The sequence below is a fragment of the Simochromis diagramma genome, unplaced genomic scaffold (genome assembly GCF_900408965.1).
Source record: "Simochromis diagramma unplaced genomic scaffold, fSimDia1.1 OVJJ01000387.1, whole genome shotgun sequence".
NCBI lineage: Eukaryota > Metazoa > Chordata > Actinopteri > Cichliformes > Cichlidae > Simochromis > Simochromis diagramma.
This window is the reverse complement of record NW_024387152.1, coordinates 3,753,815-3,769,786: the sequence shown is the minus strand read 5'-3', so window position 1 is coordinate 3,769,786 and position 15,972 is coordinate 3,753,815. Positions and strand designations below refer to the sequence as shown.

Genomic DNA, 15,972 nt, shown 5'->3' with positions numbered 1-15,972 from the left:
GGAATTGTAGGAAGCTCATGTGGCCTCTCTGGCCAAATGGACCCTTGTTTACGCACTTGTCCATCACTGGAGCCGTGTGAGGCCTCAGGTATCCAGAGAGATGTCCCCAAACCCAACAGCACCATGGCAGAACCTGGTAAGTGCACAGTGTTTACATGAGGTTTGTCTAGATCAGAGATAAGGTGTTAATCAAAAAGCCTTTTCAGTTAATGCTGAGTCTGTTTCTGAGGATGTTTTCATCTAAAGGGCAAAAATGAAACATTGATCTAGTGCACAAAATATAATTTTATGACCTTATTTTTGATATCGCTGTTTTATAGTAGAAGACTCTTATTAAAGCCGATGTCACGTAGTTAACAGGACAAAAAGAAGAAAAAAAGGCACAATCTAAGAATAAAATGGCATAATTAAAACTGTGTATCAGCAGGGAAATGTTATGAGCCTCATAACTATTGTTTTGTTTTTATTATTTCTTTCACTATTATTTAGCACAGCCGCATCGGCATCATAGTTTAGGGGAGAACGACACACTGAAGACTCATGCACACACACATGCAACAAACTTGGTGTTTTGCATTTAATCTGTTTGACTTCTACGGTAACAATTACCGATATTTCGGCCGATTACTGGGTTTCAGAGATGGCTGCTTATTGAGGGTTTTTTTTTTCTTACTCCGATTTTGTAAGTGGATTAGAAATGTTCTTGCGGTTAAAAAAAGCATTTCATACCGCCTCTAAAATCTCGTCCTTTACAAACGAGCTCCTGGAAAGGATATGTACTCTTTAATATATATTTATAACATTTTGTAGTCACTGACGGCGTATTTTTAACGAACATAATTTTATAATTTTCATGATCTATTAAAAAAAAGCAAAAACAAAAGAAATCAAAAGAAAACAAACAAAACAAAACCAAACAAAAAAAGGTTATCACAGTGGAAAAAACCCCACTTTTAATGTTTTTATCAGTAATTACCTTATTTGATCATTTATAACAATTTTATCGTCCGAGCGACGTCGGAATTCATTTGAATGGACACCGCAGACACCAAAAGCAACACTAGGGCTTTTCCCCATTTGTTAAAAGTCATTTTAATATCACAAATAAAAGTCACAAAACAGCGAATACTATTTTTTTCTTTTATTTAAAAAGATATATATGTCACCTTTTCTGGTCACAGGACAAGTTTATATATGTATCATCAATAGGATGTACAAAATAACGTTGCTACGTATTCAATACTTCATACCTGTTTTTCATATAGATCAGCATTATAATATATATATATATATTAGAATGAAAAAAAATTAAGTTCAATGAAATAAAGAACTAACGGGCAGAGTTATGGTATCCGCCATTTTTATCGTTATTATTATTATTATTTTTTTTATCTTGTCACTTTTCTGTGCGTAAACTGCACCGTCTGATGCCTGCCTCTCCTGTCTCGCTTGATTTCGTGATTAGGATCGTAACAGTATATGAAACAGAAATTAAATGCTTAATTGGAAGGACAGAAACCACACGTGATTGAATTTTTGGCGGATTATGTCAGACTTGTGGAGAAACGCTCTCTCTCTCTCCCCCTACCTCGCTCCTTTTCTCTCTCTGTCTGTCTTGCTCTCTCTCTCTCTCTCTCTGTCTGTCTCTCGCACGCACACACACACACACACACACACACACACACACACACACACACACACACACACACACAAACATGTGCGCGGGCGCGGGCGCGCGATCAGTCCCGGTTTCACGGGTCTTTGTTTCTGATCTGTTAAATCCCACCCACTTGACATGAACATAGAGGAGAAAAAAAATCTCTCACTCGGGCGCCCACGTTAACGGCACCCAGTTGCTGTTGTCGACACAGCCTGCTGGACCTGTAAGATGGAGACGGAGAGCTGTTTGCCTTTCTCTTCGCAGACCAGCAGGAGGACGCCAACAAACTCTCCGGGACTCGAGCACGGCGGCTCCAGCTCCTTTCTCCCCTGCGATGAGCTCCAGAAATCGCACCTTCCTCCGCCTTCTCTTCCACACCGTCTCAGCCTGAGAGGGGATCTCTACGCCACCGCAATGGGGAGGTTTGGTGATGCTGCGGTGGACTTTACGCACGGCGCTTCTCCAGCGAACCCGACCGGTTCACCGTCCAAACACAGCAAGTTCTTGGACAGTATCAACCAGGACCAGAAAGGGGTGGCAATAAGCGGCAAACCGTCGTTTTATGAGAACAACACGGACGGTGAGTTAAAGAGTTTTTGAGTGAACATTTACTGGAATTAGCCGCGTCTCAACTATCTCAGTTTTAACTAAAACAAAGTGCAGTAGCTTGATAGCGGGCTTTGGATCAAATAAGAATCATTAAAACTACTTTACGTTTGATTTCCCCCACCCCCTTTTTAAATTTTATTAAATTTTTTGTAACTTAGGTTTTTCTAAAGAAAATGCTCGCCATCATTCACTTGGCAACTGGTTGAAAAAAAAATAAGTAAATGGGAAAATCAAATATGGAAATCATTTTACACTTTTTTTTCTGGTTATTCAATTCAGTGGATCCTTTTTACAAATTATTTTTAGTATGCTGCATTTTGTGTACTTTTCATATAGTAATAAAAATAAAACAAAAGTGCATTTATGCAAAGAAAAGTGTGGTTGCAATAAAAATGTCACCAAGTTTTCTTTTTTCACTTAACAGTCCTTGATGTGAAGTTACAGAGGTTAAAGGTCAGCCTAACAGCAAGTTGGGTGTGTCATTAGACTACTACTCTTCTTTTCAGGCCAGCACTCAGCTTGGTATCTCTGTATTTTTACAGACGCTCACGCTTTCAGTTTCTCCTTCTTTTGCAGACTTTTTGGTCACACAAAACAGAACTGACTTTGTTTTGCAAGCACGGAGTTGCACAAATGTCAGACACGATCGCCCACAAATGTCCATCTTGGGAAGGAAAGCAACCGCTGTATATGTTGAACTGAAGCCTGAAGAAATTATGTGGTCTTTCACTTTGTTTATTGGTGCCGATGATTCTGCAAAGCAGCAGAGGATATCAGCCCCGATAAGCTTCTTGTTATATCAGTGTCCAGAATAATATACATTAGTTTCATTCAAGTTAATGCCAAAGACAGCGAACACATTCATTAAATTTTCTTTTGCGCAATTACTTACGATAACACGATAATATCAGCCGGCTTCTTTCGAAATTAACTTTTATTTTAATTCTTGCTCAAGGAAAATGAGGTGTGCGTGCTTCCCCTTTTCCTTTTCTGTCTTTATCTCGTGCGCGCACACAGACATGCGCAAGATTTCCACTCATAACTACTTAAATAGTTTGATTTATTTTGCAGTTTAATGCTTATTGGTGTGAGTGTGTAAACCAGCGCACGTACGTGCAGAACACGTGCGCGCGCGTGTGTGTTCTTACGTTTTCTCTTTTAAACTTTCAAAAGCAGACGCGTCTTCCTGTTTCGTCTGCAGTGAGAGGAAAGTTTAACGCAAAAAAACCCAAAACTTTTTTACATTGGTTTGTAATATTTTCTAGTTTTTCGCAATCAGCTATATTTTACTATAAAAGTTGAAAAAAATTAGAACGGTCAGATTTTAACTCAGTTATGGTGATTAGCCGATCTGTGGCATCGGTTCACAACAAGCTTTATCGTCGGGCACTAAAAGATTAAAATTTTAAAAATACTATATAGAAAAAACCCAACGATTCTGAAATGCAAAAGCAGTCCTTTATTTTTGCTTTTCTTTCTTTCATCTGTTATTTGGGAAGATGTAAATTCTTTTGGTGAAAAGAGAAAAATTCCGTTTTAATGATTGCACGTTGTTTTTGCATTTATTAGACTCATCTTCGTTGACACTCATTTTCTTTACGTCTGTTTGTTTGTGTTTGTGACTGTAGCGTAGCTGCCACAGTTGAGTTTTTTAGATAAACTGCATGCACAGGCTTAATATTTCTTTTATTATTCCTATTTTACGCCTCAGAAATATGCCACACATACCTTCATTTTTTTCCAATCATGTTTAACCTTCTTATACTCCACAGATACCATGTGCTATAATAACTTAATATTTTAACTGTGCAACTTAATAACTTACTACACGAATCACGGCTAATAAATATTCTTTATTCAGAACTGAACAAATTCAGAATATTTTAAAACCTCGGAGTAACATTTTGTCCAAATTTAAGACAAATTTAAAACATTAAAATCCACAGCAAAATGCCTGGAAAAATGCCATTTAAATTTCCACAGTCGCAAAACAATAGCTCATCGTGCTCGCAGCATGATATTCCTGCCTTTTCATTTTGAACTTATCTCCTTTTTGCCTTTTCCTGCATTTCATATAGATCTCCAATTACACTTGAGTATAGTCATAGCGGATATGGGTGCTTGACAAGGTAAAAGCTCAATGCCCCTTTTTTTTTTTCCTGCAGTTGAGTATATTTTCAGCATGTGGTGTAAGGTTGGAACTAATGGACTTGAGGAAATTAATGTTGCAATAAAGAGTGTTCTCTGTTGGGCCCTATATTGAATTAAGAGCACAGCAAAGTAGTGTTTCAGCTGCCCAGAGAGAGTGAGTGAGTGAGTGCCTCCTGAAAGATGGAAAGTGGTTTTGTTTCGTAGCTCAGGGTTAAACATAATGAACTTGGACAACAACATCCAAACACTGCAGGAGGAGCCCTTTCCATGGTCTGTTAACAGGAAGGAAAGTAACGCTTTGAGATTTTCCCTCACTCCTGAATGTAAATGGCAGAATATATAGAATTAGTCCAAAACAATCATGTGCTTTAACAGATAAAAAAAATTGTGTTTCTCTTAGACTTTCTCTACATGCAATGTAAAGAGCCTGGGCGGGACTGTTGCTGTGTATTGCTGCTGTATAAATAACAGTTAATTCCTCTCTTCAGATATTTGTGACATATTTCAACAAGTTCCTATCAAGTGTAGGTGACCCTGAAAATGCCCTTTGTTCTGCATATTTTAATCAGCAGGTTAAAGTTTAGCCAGCTTTTTGAGTATTTTCTACCTAAATATGGCTCGTCTGGCTAATCGGAGTAAATCTGAATTTGTGTTGCTTGTGCATTTTCTCTGGCGGCTCACAGTTTTTAGTATAATTTGGGACTAGTCACATACATCACAGACAAAACTTTTGATGTGATACACAATTTGTGTTTATTTTAACTGCAGTGTGTTGGTTTTAAAATGTGTCCATGTGGGCCAAAGCTGTTTCCAGGTGAGCTGTGCTGGTTTAAAAAGGACTGCTCATCTCTATTTCTTTGCACAAGGGCCTGAAAAACCTTTCAGCAACTTTGTATAAACTATGTGAAAAGAAAAAGGAAAGTACACAAAATCAACTCTTTATGACCAACAGGTCATAAAGGCCAAAATGAGCAGCAGCAAGACAAACAAACCAGATCATTCATTATGTTTGCAGAGATTTGTACTTAAACAATTATAAAATCTAAATCAAATTTGGCGTTCCATAAAAAGTCATTTAAGCTGTATCTTCAGGCAATGATAGTCTCAAATGATTAAATTTCAGTGTATATATTGATGCAGATGGACTTAGAAAAAAACTGTTAGAATTTGTATATGATTTTATATTTTTTTAGTGGATGTGTAACTTTTCCTTTGCGTGTTCCTGCCTTGCTTCAGTTCGGGACAAAGGCACTCCAAAAACCATGGGCTATCCTGGGATTGTCACGGACTGTTGTGGCAAGCTCAAAGAGCCAGGCAGTGGTTTACAAGGAGATTCTATCGCTGACTCCATTGACTTATCTGGCAAAAACAAGAAGCGACGTAATCGCACGACCTTCAGCACATTTCAACTGGAGGAGCTGGAGAAAGTGTTTCAAAAGACACACTACCCCGACGTGTACGCCCGGGAGCAGCTGGCGCTGCGGACGGAGCTCACTGAGGCTCGGGTTCAGGTATGCCAGGGCAACTCCATCACAGTTGACACCGTTTTTATTTTCTAAATGTAATCAGAAGAAAGTATGATGCCCTAACAAAAAGTTGTCTTCTGGAAATTTACTGTTATACTATTTTGTGTTATAATATATTTTATTTTTAAAAGGTTTGGTTCCAAAATCGCAGAGCTAAATGGAGGAAACGAGAACGCTATGGGAAGATCCAGGAGGTTCGCAACCATTTTGCTGCTACATATGACATTTCTCTTCTTCCTCGCCATGACGCATACCAGGTAGGCCAATGTAGCTCTCACATGGCATGCATGTTGTAGTAGTAAACTTAACATCATAAAACCTGCTGAGAGATTGCTTTTTGTTTTCACTGTACAGGACTGAACAATATTAAAACTTTTGCTGATATCATTCTAAATCTCTTCCTATCCAGATGCAGGGCAATCTGTGGCCGGGGGCAGCTTCAGGAGGAGGCGGTGGTTCGGGTGCAGGCTGTGTCCTAGGGGCTGACTCTATCTCCTCATCCTGCATGAGTCCGTACCCTCACCCCCACAGTAATCTGCAGGGCTTCATGGGCATGCCCACATCCTCCAGCCACCCGCACCATCACCATCACCCGCCTCACCATCCAGGCATCAACAGTCTCTATTCTCTCCACGGCTTCCCAGGAGGCCTCGGGTCGCCTTCCATCGAGGGCCCCGAGACCGAATACAAGCCAACAGGCCTGGTGGCGCTGAGGATGAAAGCCAAAGAACCAGGCAGCATCCTCTCCTGGCCAACATGACCATAATAATGCCAGCTCCCCATTATGCACTGACTGAGCCGCAGCATATTACAGTCGTCACCCATACACGATCCCAGATGTACATTTGTGGATTTGACTCGAATATTTCCTCCAAACATTTATATAAATCAACTTAGAGACGTGTTGCTATTCAGAACTGTTGGAACAGGCATTTTGCAAACAATAAGGCCAACTTGAGAATCTTGCACAAAACCCAACTTATTAATACAAACGTTCTTGTTTCCAGTTCTTATTTTGTATCACAGTGCTGAGACCAAAGAGGAGAATTATTTAAGCATGTAAAAAATGTATCATATTAATCCCTTTTAATGTCTGTTGTGTTGTGCGTGAGTAATAAAGGGCTCCATGTAAATTTAACTGTCTTATTCAGCAGCAAACTATTTTGGGGAAGATGGATTTTCTTTTTCTTTTTCTTTCTTTTTTCAAAATGAACAAAAACCATCTCAATTATAATTATTTTAGCCATGACTCTTTTGCAAAACAATAGCCACGTTTGCGATGCAAATATAACTGGCAATGTGGTTATGAGGTAAAAATACTTTACAGGCTGTGGAAAAAAAAAAGGTTTCTGCTGTGCGGAAAGTGTACAGAGTGAATGTGCAGCCCGCTAGGCTTCACTTCAAGTTGCACTCCATGCATCAGGGGAAAGTGGCAGGTTCATAATGGAAAAACTAACCTGGTGACCACACTTCACTACTGATAATAAAGTAGATAACCACAGATGGTTATGTATTTGTCATGCATGTCCTACCATGTGAGGTGTTTAATCGATTACTGTGGCTCGCAGCATATTTTGTACGCTGAGGCCAGGTCAAGGTCAAATGTCTTCTGCATCCATGCGTACAAGCAGAATATAACAGAAATATACTCACATTATCCTGAATGCTGTCCTAATAATCGTTTTCAGAAAAATCTCCCCAAACAATTTATGTTATTATCAAGGAAACATTGAATTGCACGGTACATCCCATATGGTGTGAATTACTAAATGCCAGTGCATTCATGTCAAACTGGCAAACATTTCAATCTGTGAGACTGAGAATGTGAATTGAGAAAAAGAGTTTCACTGCGGGACAAAGCCCCACCAAGCTGAACTCACTCCCCGGGAGTGTGCATGGCTTTCAGGGGAATATATTGGCTCCCCTTTGTCTTTGCCTGCTTCGGTTTGACAGCGATGCAGGGGCGGATTAGCTGCCTTCCCCTAAGTCTGTGCCGGAGTTTCCTGAGAGCCACTAACATGTGGTTCCAATAGAAGAATGCAGAAAAGCCATCAGAAACACTTTCCACACCCACAGCTTCAAATTCCAGCCAGTCCCTGGGAGACGGCAGCTCTCACTGCAGTCACATAGTCCCCCTGATTAATTCCCAGATTAAGAGGAGAAGATAAGAAGACCTGTCAGAAGGGATAAGGGATTGAGGAGATTGCTGTGTTTAGGAAAGCTAGCGAAATAGCAGATGGTGGATCAGAGCTTAATTTTGATATTTATTTTTACAGTGTGAGCAGGTTAATCAAATCCACCCGTAAACAAAAGAGGAAGCTTGGTGGTTTACTGATTTTGATATTTTTATTCCTTAAAACAGTCAGAACAGCTGTAATAGATTAACTCAGGGGCTCATGATCATAGTTTGGCTTATTCTACTTCAAAAATGTCTCAGAGTGAACACACGGTGATGTCATTTCACTATAGGGGGCCATAGGTTTTCATCAAGCTCTCATTAAAGTTATCATGCTGTTGCATTGGCTTTGATCTGTGTTAAATCAATGTATCAGGATCCAAAGAGCCTCTATGAGTTTTTCAGAAAGAAATGAAAAATGATGAGTCATCGCTGCACAATGCTAGAGCTAATCATCACTCAGTATGTCAGGGTTGCTAGCTGTAGACTGTCACAAGAGCCTGGAAGCTAGTATACCCTCGGCCTCATTATTTGACTTAAAAAAATATGATTTAAGGCTCATTAAAGTCTGTAAAGCTGACTGCTGGCCACTGCTCTGAGCTTTGATCTCAACAAGATTGATCTTGGCTTCAAGGTGCAGCTATTGAGACACAACAGATAAGCTACTTTTATTTAACATATCCCACTAAGGTAAACAAAGTAGTGCACTGTGTGATTGGCTCAGTTTCAGCAGTTTGTCAAGGCTGCTTCCAAAATTTTATCGCTAGGAAAAATGTTTTGGCAGTTCATTCGAGAAAATCAAATATTCAGAATATAAAATGTTTGTGCCGAAGTGCAAACAGCAGTGCTTGATTTGAGCCAAAGCATGACTTGTAAAAAATGGGGAAATACTGTGAGACATTAAAGAGCAGACATTAGTAGGTTGTGATGCTTTCAACTTAAAAACTAAAGTGTTTTAATCGTCTCCATTAAAAGGCTGTAATATCTACTGCTACATGTGGCCTACACTGTGGCAGATATTAGTCAATATCAGCAGCTTGATTTGCTCATATAGTTGCCAGGAAAGGCCCTTTCCGCTCAATGCTAAGTGGAGTGGGCTGCTGCACTTTCTGTTCAATACTGCCATCTTGTGGTATTGGATCTAATTGAAGATAAAAGGATTATCTGCTCGCCCCGACACCATAATTAAGTCTCATCTCCCGGGAAAAACGAAATGAATAATATTCTTACAAAACCTGCCCACAGTATTATGCTACAGTTAACAGTGAATGGACAGCAGAAACTGGCGTTGTGATATAAGCAATAAGATTTATCTTAAGTCTTAAGGTGCAGCCATTTAGACCTAACAAATAGGCCACTTTTATTTAACTTTTATTTAAATAAGTAGAATAGCATACAGCTCAACAAAATAAAAATATAATATGACAATGCAAGTGTCTTAATAAGGTAAAAGCGTTTCTGAAATTTCAAAGGAAGACAAAATACAAATAAAGTAAAATGCACGTTTATATTTAAACAAACACAAACAATTTCGATAACTTATTTATTAGTTTTTTATTTTATACTCAATTTATTAAGAAAATATAAAAATATAGTGCCTGCCGCTGGGTGATTGACGTGCGCTTTAAAGCTTCCCACCCACTTTCTAACCAATCAGAACGAAGGGGTGGGTCTTCGAGCTAATCTTTACAAAATGGCGACTGTTGTTGTTTTGCCGCAGGGTCAGTGAATAAACCCGTTTTTCACTTCAGTAAATTTCTGCATTAAGTTGCAGAAACAATCGCACCAAGGAAGAGCAAGTGTCCCGACGGTCGACACCGAGTGGGCCGAAATGAAAGGTAAAGAGCGGTCGCCGATTAAAAAACGCTCCCGGGCCCTGGACGATATTCGAGACAGGGGAGGATGCCATCCGACCAGCAAGAAAATGGGGGCTCTGTCCGTTTCCAGTGGGAGTAATAATGGAAACAGTTCGTCCAAAGGCGACGGCGGCTCGACAAGACGGAGTCTCCTCGGGGAAAAAAGAGACCGAGATTTCGACGGTCACAGCCGGACTGGAAATAATCACAGTTGTCAGTCTGCAGCTGCCGCCGCCGCTGCAGCGAGCTCCGTGGGCAAAAACCACAACCTGAGCCTGACGCTGGATTTAGCCTCACCAAGGACCACCTCTCGGGGTGAGCCGCGGTTGCAGCCACCCAGCACAGAGAGTGAGTACAAAACGCTCAAAATCAGCGACCTCGGCACTCAGCTTAGCGACGAGGACATCGAGGACGGACTCTTTCACGAATTTAAAAAATTTGGCGATGTGAGCGTCAAGATAGGTCGTAGCAACGACGAGCGGATAGCCTTCGTAAATTTTAGGAAGCCGGAGGACGCCAGAGCAGCTAAGCACGCCAGGGGACGGCTGGTGCTGTACGACCGGCCGCTGAAAATCGAGGCGGTCTACATCAACCGGAGGAGAAGTCGGTCTCCGGTGGAGAGAGACGTGTACGGTGCGGCTCAAAGCCACAGACATTTGCAGAGACCCCTCTCGCCCACCGGGCTGGGATATAGAGACTACCGGCTGCAGCAGCTAGCCTTGGGACGGCTTCCTCCACCCCCACCCCCACCTTTGCCGAGAGAACTGGAGCGGGATAGGGAGTTCGCTCTGTTTGAAGCCAGAGCACGCCCAGCCTTCATTGCAGAACGGGCAGCTTTCCGAGAAGAGGATTTTATTTCTCCAGAAGATGACCAAAGAGCTAATAGGACGTTGTTTTTAGGCAATCTGGATATAACTGTCACAGAAGCAGACCTCAGGAGGGCCTTTGACAGGTTTGGAGTCATAACAGAAGTGGACATTAAGAGACCAACACGGGGGCAAACCAGCACGTATGGATTTCTGAAATTTGAGAATCTTGACATGGCTCATCGTGCTAAGCTTAGCATGTCTGGTAAAATAGTGGGCCGCAATCCCATAAAAATAGGCTATGGGAAAGCAACACCAACCACGCGCCTGTGGGTGGGTGGTCTTGGACCTTGGGTTCCCTTAGCTGCCTTGGCAAGAGAGTTTGATCGCTTTGGCACTATAAGGACCATTGACTACAGAAAAGGGGACACTTGGGCCTATATTCAGTATGAAAGTTTAGATGCTGCACAAGCAGCATGCACACACATGAGAGGCTTCCCACTGGGAGGTCCAGAGAGAAGACTTAGAGTGGACTTTGCAGACACTGAACATCGTTATCAGCAGCAGTTCCTGCAGCCTCTCCCAATACCACCATTTGACATGGTGGCTGAGTCATTTGTCCACCGTGCCACACCTGAACCACTGAGGGTCAGGGAACGAACTCCACCGCCGCTTCACTTCAGGGAGCGAGAGCTGTTTCCTGGAACTGACTGGCCCAATCCTGCTATTCGCGAGCGAGTACGTGCCTCACCTTTTGAGCCTCTGGAGCATTTGGACCGTGAGAGGCGAACTCGTGAGCCCTGGTCTTTGGAAAGAGAGCTGCAGGGGCGAGAGCCTGCGCGAGAGCCTGCTCGAAAGCGGCGCATATTGGAGGACGGACGCCACATAGACCACTCCCCTGACAGCACTGAGAGGACAGTAAGGCGCAGACGTGCTTCTCCAGATGGCAGTCCTGGAGGCAGCAGCAGAGATGGGGGGCGCTTTAGTGACTCAGAACGCCCCCTGCGGGGCGAGAGAGCCTCTCCTGCGACAGAACGCCACAGCAGCCTTGAAAGAAGCGTGTCAGACCGAAGGCCCAAAAGCCAGAGTCTGTCTGATAAGGGACTTTCAAGCAACATTATTTCAGCAGTTGGAGAGCGCAAGCGCAAGCTAATCGATGGTGGCAAAGGACCAGCCAAGAGAGAACGTTCTGAGAGCAGCTCAAAGGGAGGCCAGCCATCCAAGCCGGATGGCACCAAACTCAGTTTGGCGTGGCATGGTATGCTATTGTTGAAGAACAGCAACTTTCCAGCCAACATGCACCTGTTAGAGGGAGACCACAACGTCGCCAGCGACCTGCTTGTCGACAGCGCTACAGGAAGGCGAGTGAGCGAGCTAAAGATCACGCAGCGACTCCGGCTGGACCAGCCCAAGCTCGACGAGGTGTCTCGGCGCATCAAGGTGGCAGGTCCGGGCGGCTACGCAATCCTGTTGGCGGTTCCCGGCACCACAGAGGATGCATCTTCATCTGACCCTGCAGCTTCAACTCAGCGGCCGCTTCGCAACCTGGTGTCCTACCTCAACCAAAAACAAGCGGCTGGAGTCATCAGCCTGCCTGTGGGAGGAAGCAGAGATAAAGACAACACAGGGGTTCTTCATGCTTTCCCTCCCTGTGATTTCTCCCAGCAGTTCCTGGATTCCTCTGCCAAAGCTCTGGCAAAAAGTGAAGAGGACTATCTAGTCATGATTGTGGTCCGCGGAGCATCTTAAAGAAACAAAACACACTAAATTCAAATGGAATTTAAAAGGAAAAAAAAAAAAAAAGGATCTGCTGTATGTCAGTAACTATTGCATGCTGTGTGTTCTGCATCATGGAGTACACTAGTATGGTTATTGAGTGTTATGTTACCATGTAAACCACTTAAAGGACAAACAGTGCCCCCCTGCAAAGCTAAAAGTATGTGTGTTTCTGAAGTTACTTTTCAGAGGTGTCAGTCACAATCATCAATCTGCAGTAATTTAGCCAAAATTCTGTAAAGCGGTTAAAGTTTAGTAAGCTTAATTTATGAACAGAGAAGTCATGCAGACTATATTTTTCTTTGTAGTTCATTTGCAGATTTAAAATGTTAGCCATCCAGGTCTGCAACAGAAAAAAAGGAAAAAAGAAAAAGCAGGAGCGTTAGAAGTTTAAGAAGGGGACACAATAACAGCTCCATTTAAAATCGAACCACAAACTCTCAGTGTTGAAACCTCAGCTTCCACAGGGCGCTAACAGTAACAGAAGAAGACATGTTTCTATTATGATGTCATGCATTAGACAAACAGGTGCTGTTATTGTGTCCTGATATTTGCACCAGGCTTTCAGAAAATACAATTTTTTTTTCAAAGCTTTGAATTACAGTGCAATAATATGTCTACTATTACCACTTTTTGATGAAGGGAGACAAACGTGATTTGAATTGTTTTTCTTTTCTTTTTTTGTGTTGGAGGGTCGGTGAACTATCTCTGGTTACATTTCAAGGTCAAAACATGTTGCACAATTTTTCTCTCACCCACCACATTACAGCGTTGTCCCATCTCTCATTTATTTTCATCCTTAACAAAAAGTCAGGCAAATGGAGTGTGGTTCACTGAGGAAGAGTTGTGCAATGCCTTTTAAGTGTTACGATGCTCATGCTTGTCTGTCGCTGTGGATTTTGAAAACTGGAAAACATTGTGAAGGTCAGCAGATTCAACTTTCCTAGATACAGCTCAGTTTAATTGCATTAGAAATTCAGTTTGGAACAAAAGTACAGATTATGTTCAGGCTTGTTGTTTGGGTTTAGGTGTATTTGTCTTGTACGCCTCTGAATTGGAACGCCAAAATTGCAAGATAGACAATGAACTCGGTGTGAGTCCACTGGTAAAGCTAAATGGTCATGTCAACTCTGTATGAAATGCTGAATACTAACAGAATTTATTTTCAAGGGAACAGCCCATTACACATAGCGTAGTTTAAAAAAACAAAACAAAAAAACAGCTACTAACATTTTTTTTTCACAAAATATTTTATTTTGTGCATCCCTGTCTTTAGAAATGGTTGTGAAAATGTGAACTATGAAAAAGTATAATAGTAATGGATAAAAAGCTTAGAGGATTTTGTGTTGATTTGACAGACTGCTTCATTTATTTACCCTAAAACCAGTAGGTCCTTCAATAATAATAATATTAAATATGCCAGTACAAACCTAATATTTGTACAGTAAGTAGGTCTGTGCAATTTTATAGTTTTAGAGGTATCTTAACAGTTAATGTTGATTTTATTTTAGCAGTCTAAATTTGACAGTATTTCACTCACGCTTGCCAACTTTTATTTATTTTTTCCCCAAGGCCTACCCTGTTTTGTTTTGCCAGTGTAGTTTTGCCATGTAGTAGTAACCTGCCATGCACTATAATTTGCTGAATTTGGTTTAATATGTATTGAAAACATTTATATGTGGGGGGGGGAAAAAAAAAAAAAAAAAAAAGAAAATTGTTGTATATGTGAACATCACACCCACTGCGGCTTTGGACTCTTGAGGAGACGAGCACAGAGCTGAAAACCTCTGCAGAGAAGGCACCCTGGTGGTTGTGAGTCCTCACTGATGAGGCAGCTTTTAAGTTGTGTAGCCCATCTGCACCTGTGATGACTTCTGTTTAAAATGGAAAAATTGAGCAATGTACACTTTGATGTCATGGGGAAGGAAAATCCGTAGAGCCCATGCGAAGCTGTTCACATACCTGCAAGTGCATTTGGGCACTTAATGTGACCGATTATCAATAAATTGTTCATTTGAAGGGAAACATGTTTCTTCGATGGAAGTGAATTGAAGAAACGAGCTGCCCGTACCTTATTGTGTTTCGAAAAAGGAGTTGTCACTTGAAATTTTGTTTCTGCACACGAGAGGGGAGACGATTTGCAGTTTTAGCACCAGTGAAGAGAGACCCCCATTTCGAGTGAGGATTGCTGCTTACTTGCAGGCCAGTTCTGACCTCCTCAGTTGCCTAAATTACTTCCTCCCTCACGATTCCTGCTTATGTCCTCAACTGTTCCTGTTGGCATGCGAATGACCGATCAGGATCGAGGAGCCAGAGTCCAGTTTGCAGTGACGGCACGTGCCAGTATCCTGTTGTCTCCTGTGGTCGTTACTCTAAAGGTTTCATGTGCAGTGTTCCTGGGTCTGAATACGAGGCGAGGGAAGCTCATCACCTCCGTCGCACACTCCACTCGGGAGATTGTGGGCGACGCCGCTCTGAAATTTCCATAGCATCTACAGTTCATGCTGTCACTCTCACTGCAGAGGCCAAGCTGAACCACTGGGCTGATTGTCTTTATTACACTTTGCCCAGTTATATGAGTTGATTTGACTAAATGTTTGTATCAGGGAAGAGGATTGGGCCAAACCTCAGCTAGGAATATTGTTTGTGTTCTCCTCTGATTGAACTCTCTCCGAGGAGACGAGTGAGGAAGCTCGTTTGCTTTTCTGAAGTCGTATGCCGTCATCACCCGAGGTCTGCTGCTGCTGCATGGAGCTGAAACACAAGCAGGCCTAATCCTTTACCCTTTTTTGCATCGCTGGAAGGAATCTACGATGCACCTCACCACTTCCCCAAATTCATCTAGGAGACTTGTTTATTTTGACAATTCCCTTTTATAAGTTTAAGACCGCTGTAGACAAAAAAAGAGGAAAGAAAGCTTCCATTTCCCCCAACAACCTGTTATAGTCATGTTAGTGTGAAAGCAAATGCTGTGTTCTGTGCTGAGGATGAGCCCTTGCTTCACTAGAGAAACATTGCCATCTTGAGGACCACGGAGCACCTGCTTTCCTCTCTCACCATCTACCTGACACCATACAGAGCTGCTATCACTAAAACTGCTGTACAGAGACAGCACGATGGTGAGTAAGGTGACCGAGCGCTGCCTGCCAGGTCTGTATCGTTGGCTTTGGCAGCAGTGGTGAGTATTGAGTGTCAACACCTCACGTTTTCCAATAACAAATGGACAGCAGCACGGTGATTTTCATTACTGGGGTTATTTTTCTTTAATGACAATTGGCATGAATCCCAAAGGGCATGTAGGACAGAATGAGAATACAGTGCTGCGCTGACCGTCGCCAGTTTTAAGATTAAGCTAAATAAAAAGATAAAACTGTCCCAAATGATCAACAATTGCAAATTAAAATTTAACAAA

At 42.0% G+C, this 15,972-nt stretch overlaps 2 protein-coding genes across 2 annotated transcripts; both read left to right on the top strand.

Annotated features, from left to right (window-relative positions):
- Positions 1 to 1,703: 1,703 nt before the first annotated feature.
- On the top strand, positions 1,704 to 7,445 carry alx3 (ALX homeobox 3). The gene is made up of 4 exons (XM_040047536.1): positions 1,704 to 2,240; positions 5,657 to 5,931; positions 6,078 to 6,203; positions 6,356 to 7,445. Exons 1-4 carry the CDS (start codon positions 1,889 to 1,891, stop codon positions 6,704 to 6,706), a joined length of 1,104 nt encoding a protein of 367 aa, XP_039903470.1. The 5' UTR covers positions 1,704 to 1,888; the 3' UTR covers positions 6,707 to 7,445.
- A 2,330-nt stretch (positions 7,446 to 9,775) lies between these two features.
- On the top strand, positions 9,776 to 14,585 carry rbm15 (RNA binding motif protein 15). The gene has a single exon (XM_040047532.1). The coding sequence runs from the start codon at positions 9,954 to 9,956 to the stop codon at positions 12,531 to 12,533; it is 2,580 nt and encodes an 859-aa protein (XP_039903466.1). The 5' UTR covers positions 9,776 to 9,953; the 3' UTR covers positions 12,534 to 14,585.
- The last annotated feature ends 1,387 nt before the right edge of the window (positions 14,586 to 15,972 follow it).